A 7,181-nucleotide genomic window follows, 5' to 3' on the forward strand; every position below is an offset into this window, starting at 1 on the left:
TATCGGAAAATGCAAGCGCTAAAAATCTAAAACTGCGTCAAACTTTAAGAGAAGTTAAATTTCCAGAGTTTGAAGAACGCCTATACTCTTGGTTTTTAAGGCAGCGGGAACTTCAAAAGATACTTTCACGTGAAATTTTATGCAAAAAGGCCAAACAAATGTTTAAAGATAGGTATGGCAGTGGCAAAATATTTAATGCGTCATATGGATGGTATCACAAATTTAAGAAGAGGTATAATATCCGTTGTTTAAAGATTTGTGGCGAAAAACTATCCGCACAAGATGATTTAGTACCTGCATATATACGGCAGTTGAAAGAACTTCAATCATCAGAAGACTTATGCGACACACAAATTTATAACGCAGATGAGTCGGCCCTTTTTTGGAAATTACTTCCTAGTCAAACTTTGGTACATGCTAAGGAAAGATCTGCGCCAGGAAGAAAAATGTCTAAAGAACGGGTTACTTTTCTTTGCTGTGCAAATAAGACTGGAGATCACAAATTGCGGATTATGGTTGTAGGAAAATCAAAAAAGCCGCGTTCTTTCAAAAATCTTCCCCCAGTAGAGTACTACGCATCTAAGAATGGTTGAATGACTTCATAAATTTTTTCGCAATGGTTTCAGAATTCTTTTGTTCCACAAGTTAAACAATACCAAACTGAAAACAATCTGGACCAAAGAGCGTTACTAATAATAGATAACGCTCCATGTCATCCTACTGAACTTGCTTATGAAAATTACAAATGTTTATTTTTACCCCCTAATTGCACCAGTTTAATTCAACCTATGGACCAGAACGCCATTAGAATAACCAAACTGTACTATAAGAAATCGCTTTTATGTCATATAATGGGAGGAGGAGGAGATTACGATAAGTCTTTGAAGTCTTTTACATTAAAGGATGCATGTATTTTCCTCAAACATGCATGGAACAAAGTTCGAGAGGAAGTTTTAAAAAAGTGCTGGTCAAAAATTTCTCATGAAAATACCATCCCTGAAGATGATATTCCTTTGGCTACTCTTCGACAAAATATGATGTCTTCTATAATACAAGGTGAAACTGAAACAACAAATTTTATGAGAGATCTTGTTGAAATTTGTATGAATATAAATGTAAGTAATAATAATTTGTAACTTCTCAAAGTAAATTTATGCATATAATTAAGAGTTAAATGTTTGTTTTATTATTAATAAATGAATTCATGTTTGGTTTTTTATTGAAATTTAGAATTTTTCTTATATACCTTCACATATAAAAAATAATCCAATAATCCAATAATCCGAATAATTCAGTAATTCGAATCGGGTCTGCAATCAATTATTCGGATTATCGAATTTCTACTGTACTTGATTTATAGTAGCTCTTTCATTTATATTATGCTTTTTATACGCTTACACTTCACTACATTGGTTTTACTTATTTATTTTTCAGTAATTACACAGATCTTTGCTTAAAATTAGCATTTTATTTTTGACACAAATTTCATTATATGTACAATAACAAAAGTGTTCCGTTTTGACAACGTTGTAAGTGCTGCCATAATTACATACTTAGCAAACGAAAAAAAAGAATAAAACAATAAAAAGCTTTAACTTCGGATACACCGAAGCTATTATACTCTTTACAGGTGCATTTCTTTTAATTATTATGTGTTCAGTTTGTATGGAAGCTTTATGCTATATATATGCAGTAATCCATGTCAAATTTCGTGAATATACCATGTCAAATGCCAAAGTTTTCCATAAAAGCCCTTGATTCCGATCGTTCGGTTTGTATGACAGCTATATGCTATAGTGTGCCGATCTAAACATTTTCTTCCGATATTACATTATTTTTATGAACAATAACTCATACCAAATTTCGTGAAGATATATCGTCAAATGAGAAAGTTTCCCATGCAAGCATTTGATTCCGAGGCACGATTACGATTCTTGCGGCGCCGCGATTTGATTGTACCGATGGATGGAGGAGGTCCTCAGGATTAAAAAATATACACATATATACCGTCCTCAGACGCATAGTTTTAGAGATATTTCACTTCAAAGTTCCACAATTTTACATGCTATTCACTCTTATTTTGTTTTGTTTTGTTTTTCTTTACATGTCATGACAAATACCGCCGCAAGAATCGTAATATTGCCGATTCCGAACATTCAGTTTGTATAGCAGCTACATATATGCAATAGTTAACCGATCTGAACAATTTCTTTGGAGATTACATTGTTGCCTTAGAATATAATCTATACCAAATTTCGTGATTATACCTTGTCAAATGCAAAAGTTTTCCATACCAGTACTAGATGCCGATAGTTCAGTTTATATAGCAGATATATAGTAAGCCGATTTGAACAATTTGTTCGTATAATACATTATCTTAGAAAATAACCTGTGCCAACTTTTGTAAAGGTACATTGTTAAATGTGTAAGTTCACAAAAACAAAAAAAAGTGTTCTACGCGAGAAAAAACTGGTAACACCCGGTATTTGACTGACCATACCCCAAAGGCGGGTAATAAAAAGTTTTTTTGTGATAAGCTGCAAAAATCCGTTTTTGGGTATAATTTATTTTCTTAATTTCTTGTAGTTCATTTAACACTGATTGTTTGACAGACTGCAACCCTTTAGTTGTCGTTAAATAAATAGAATTGAACAATAAGTTAAATCTTAAATCAATTTTTGCACTATATAATATAAAATTAATATGTAGAAACGTATTAGTGAAGTGTTAGTGGATATAAAATTGCAAAATATAAGTGTAAAATTAATTTGAAATCGCCAAAATAAGTACTTCAAATAGATACTTTTGAAATTTAAATGCAAATATCTCGAAAACTTTAAGTTTGCGGGGACTATAACATATCTGGAGCTTCTCCTCTATACAACCATGCCACTTTTGGCACAATTCCGATTTCTTTGGCGCCTCGATTTGAAGGTACCGTTGGAAAGAGGAAGTCCTCCTGATTAAAAAATATATATATAAGGTTATAGGTACCGCAAACGGTTAGTTTAGGAGATTTTCGACCTTAAAGTTCAAAAATTCGCAAAATTCGAACATTTCAAGAAGCTATTTCACCACGTTAAACACACTTTATTCACATTTTTATCTTCAAATTAATTAAATTACACTATAATCTTTTAAATAAATCCACATTTTACACTTTTAGTAGGTTTTTTATATAAAAAATCTTTATTTTAAAAATTACATTTTACATTTTGAACCTCATTTGTTTACCAAAAATTACGAAGAAATGGAGCGCTGCCATGTGATGACAAGGCAATTCGCTGAAATTCCTCTTTTTCGCAAAAATTCCTCTATTCATGCATATGGATATTTTCTTTTTTAAATTTATTAAGCAAATAAGTAATATTATATACATGTATTAGTAATATTATATAATAATATTATATACATTTGTATAAGTAATATTATATAATAATATTACGTAATAAAGTGTAAGGTGTACAGTACAGTACAGTACGAAAACTCAAATTTTGTTTCAATATGAGTGCATGATAACCGAAAAATATAACCACTTTATATCCGAAACTCATATTTTAAATATAATAATATATATATCGTCACTTAAAATACAAACCAGTGTATCATAAAAAATAAATGGAAATCGCTGACAGATATAATAACCAAAATGTATCAATTTTATAACGAAAACTTAAATTTTGTTTGAATATTGGATATAAAGTGGTTATATTTTTCGGTTATCATGCACTCATAGTGAAACAAAATTTGAGTTTTGGATATAAAGTAGTTATATTTTTTGGTTATTATATCTGTCAGCGATTTCCATTTATTTTTTATGATACATTGGTTTGTATTTTAGGTGACGATATATATATTATTATATTTAAAATATGAGTTTCGGATATAAAGTGGTTATATTTTTCGGTTATCATGCACTCATATTGAAACAAAATTTGAGTTTTGGATATAAAGTAGTCATATTTTTTGGTTATTATATCTGTCAGCAATTTCCATTTATTTTTTATGATACATTGGTTTGTATTTTAGGTGACGATATATATATTATTATATTTAAAATATGAGTTTCGGATATAAAGTGGTTATATTTTTTGGTTATTATATCTGTCAGCAAAAAGTTAATATGTTTTTTTATTTTTAACGCAGAAAGAAGTACTACGCGAAAGTACTACAGTCACCCCGGGTATTTGCTCGGCCAGGGTTATTTTTTTAGAGCGCGGCCGAAGGCCGCCAACGCAGAAAGGAGTACTACGTGATAGTACTTCAGTCACCAAGGGTATTCGCTCGGCCAGGGTTATTTTTTAGAGCGCGGCCGAAGGCCGCCAACGCAGAAAGGAGTACTACGCGAAAGTACTTCAGTCACCCCGGGTATTCGCTCGGCCAGGGTTATTTTTTTAGAGCGCGGCCGAAGGCCGCCAACGCAGAAAGGAGTGCTACGTGATAGTACTTCAGTCACCCCGGGTATTCGCTCGGCCAGGGTTATTTTTTTAGAGCGCGGCCGAAGGCCGCCAACGCAGAAAGGAGTGCTACGCGATAGTACTTCACGCCGGGTATTCGCTCGGCCAGGGTTATTTCTTTCCGCCAACGCAGAAAGGAGTACCACGCGATAGTACTTCAGTCACCCCGGGTATCCGCTCGGCCAGGGTTATTTTTTTAGAGCGCGGCCGAAGGCCGCCAACGCATAAAGGAGTACTTCGCGAAAGTACTTCAGTCACATAAATTACGTATTACACATATACTTATGTAGAAAGTATTTTTTTTATGGTTAATATAGAAAAAAGAATCACGCGATAAAACAAACAAAGAAAAATGGTTAAAAATCCTACATATTTACTATTTAAGATGTGGCAAGGCTCGTTTTCCTCATAATTGTAAACAATCTAACCTTTTCAACGATGAGTGTGCTAAGTGATTTTTAAATTACAAAATTTAGCTTAAAAATTGAAAAATAAATGTGAAATGTGAGCATATTTCAAAGCTTAGAGTGTGTATTTAGATATACAAAGTAAAAAATGTGAAAAAATTTTGTGAAACATAGAGAAATATTATGTTTTCTTAGTGCAAATTTTTGAACTTTTAATCGTGAATATTTTAAAAAATATTAGTAATTTTTACATTATTTTTGGATATTCCTCCTCTGGAGGAGCTCCCCTATTCGTATATACCCCATTTATACGGAAATTCGTTTTTTTTACCCCTCCGCCAAAGTAATCGGAATCGTGCCCCACTTTTTAACCCTGAAATCGTGGGATGATATACCAAAGTTTCCCCATTATAACTTTTGAAATGACTGTTTAATACCCGTGCGAAGCCTAGGCGGGATGCTAGAATTTTTGAACTTTGAATGCAAATATCACATAAACCGTAAGCCAGGTGCAACTATATATATTTTCTTCATCTGGAGAACTTTCTTTGGGTTGGGTTTACTATCGCGCCGGTTAATTTTGGCTCACTGTACCTAAACGAGACAACCGAATTGAAAATTTTAAACACGAATGTATGCTTAAATTATCAAACTTTATTTTAAAACATATTTTATAAAAATCGATTCACAAATTTTTGCACAAATTCACTTTAAAAAATGCTATTTTTTGCAAATTTCTCAATATATGCTAGTGTATTTTCACCTGTTGTGCATTGTACCAAACCAATTATGGATACATTTTCACGCACATATATTACTTATGAATTATAAAAACCACTAGTAATGTTTTTAATTACTTTTGATTGATAATTTCTTTGTAAATCTTTAAATAAAATACACCTTTTTCTGCATTGAGTTCAATAATGCGAAAAACCAAAATGACTGCCTAATTTCATTTGTCAAATTACCGAGAAAGCAAGAACAAAAGGGAATAAATTAAACCCAGTTAGCAATAAATGTATGAAGTGAACGCGAAAAGGTGTTCAATGCTAAAATACTGTGGATGGCGTAGCCGGTGTTGGACCGGCCAGGGTTACTTTTTTTAAAGCGCGGCCGCCAACGCAAAAAGGAGTTCTATGCGAAAAAAATCTGATACACCCCGGTGTTGGACCCACCAGGGTTATAAACCCAAACCCCCCCCCCCTGTTTTTCTCCATAAACGATACTAAACCGGCGCGATACTAAACATTTCCCCTTTCTTTAACTATAAATACCAATTTTAACCCTGAAATCGGGGGATGCTTTTCTAAATCCAAAAATCAAATAAACACGTATTTCAAATTGTTGCCTTTTTCAATTTTCTTGGATTTAATATACATACCTCTTTGTAAGTGCTTTATAGCCTCGTCATACAGTTCCATTTCTATTAAGCATTGCCCTAAGAAAAAGTGAGCTTTAAGAAAATTAGAATCCAGATCTAATGCCCGGCGACAATCGTGGCAAGATAATTCCCATCTTTTCAGCTTTAGGTAACATAATGCCCGATTCGTAAAATACGTTGCATTATTTGGATTTTTCATCTAAAAAATGCTATATATTATATGATCGCAAATATAAGTAAACTTACAATCGCTTTGGTGTAGCAGCTTACAGCATCATCATATTTTCTTACTACAAACAACTGATTTCCTTGTTCCTTCAACTGCACATCAGAAAGATTCGCAGTTGTATAGGCTAATTTGCTCATTTTGGTAACACTTACTCGAAAGTAAATATTAAAAAAGAGGCTCTTTTAAGATTTTTAAAATAATTTAATTACAATCAACACCTACTGCAAGGCAATTGGATAAAATACGAATTAATTTCTTCTAAATTCTTACCAAGACCCAACAATTTATAAGCAGATAAGTAAATAGAAGAACCAGCTGTTGGTTGCTTATTTAACCCTCTGTGAATCTGATATTTATCGATACATATAACGCAGCATCTCCGCATGCAATAACTATTCCCGACTGACTGTGAATTTACAGGCCTATTCTGAGAAAACCTCTCAACTGATTTGTGAGGTTTATTTTGTAAGTTTATTCTTGCTCAAACCTCACAAGGAAAAAGCACAAAACACTCACCACCTGACTTGAAAAGCACTTTGCTGTGAATCAGCTAGTTTACAAAACAAACAAGGCAAAATAAAGAAATGTAAAACTAAGAAAAGTATGTAATTTATTAAATTCGGTGCATATAAGTATAATAATTAGGTTATTTTTGGGATTTCAAATTTTTAAAGAACAACTCAGAAGCAGCTGCAGCATTACAGCAT

At 32.7% G+C, this 7,181-nt stretch overlaps 1 protein-coding gene across 4 annotated transcripts in view; it reads right to left on the reverse strand.

Moving 5' to 3' along the window:
• LOC126764881 (E3 ubiquitin-protein ligase CHIP) overlaps positions 1-6,832 on the reverse strand; it is a 40,316-nt gene extending 33,484 nt beyond the window's left edge. The window contains exons 1-3 of one of the 4 annotated variants that reach the window (XM_050482528.1): positions 6,745-6,832; positions 6,492-6,625; positions 6,246-6,444 (exon numbers count right to left, since the gene is read on the reverse strand). In XM_050482528.1, coding sequence (XP_050338485.1) covers positions 6,246-6,444; positions 6,492-6,611 — 319 coding nt within the window. In that variant the 5' untranslated portion in view covers positions 6,612-6,625; positions 6,745-6,832. Of the gene's footprint in view, positions 1-6,245; positions 6,445-6,491; positions 6,654-6,744 lie in introns of all 4 variants that reach the window. The other 3 variants (XM_050482529.1, XM_050482527.1, XM_050482530.1) reach the window with 3 other exon arrangements.
• Between the last annotated feature and the right edge of the window lie 349 nt (positions 6,833-7,181).

This window comes from Bactrocera neohumeralis, unplaced genomic scaffold, assembly GCF_024586455.1.
Source record: "Bactrocera neohumeralis isolate Rockhampton unplaced genomic scaffold, APGP_CSIRO_Bneo_wtdbg2-racon-allhic-juicebox.fasta_v2 cluster10, whole genome shotgun sequence".
Lineage (NCBI taxonomy): Eukaryota > Metazoa > Arthropoda > Insecta > Diptera > Tephritidae > Bactrocera > Bactrocera neohumeralis.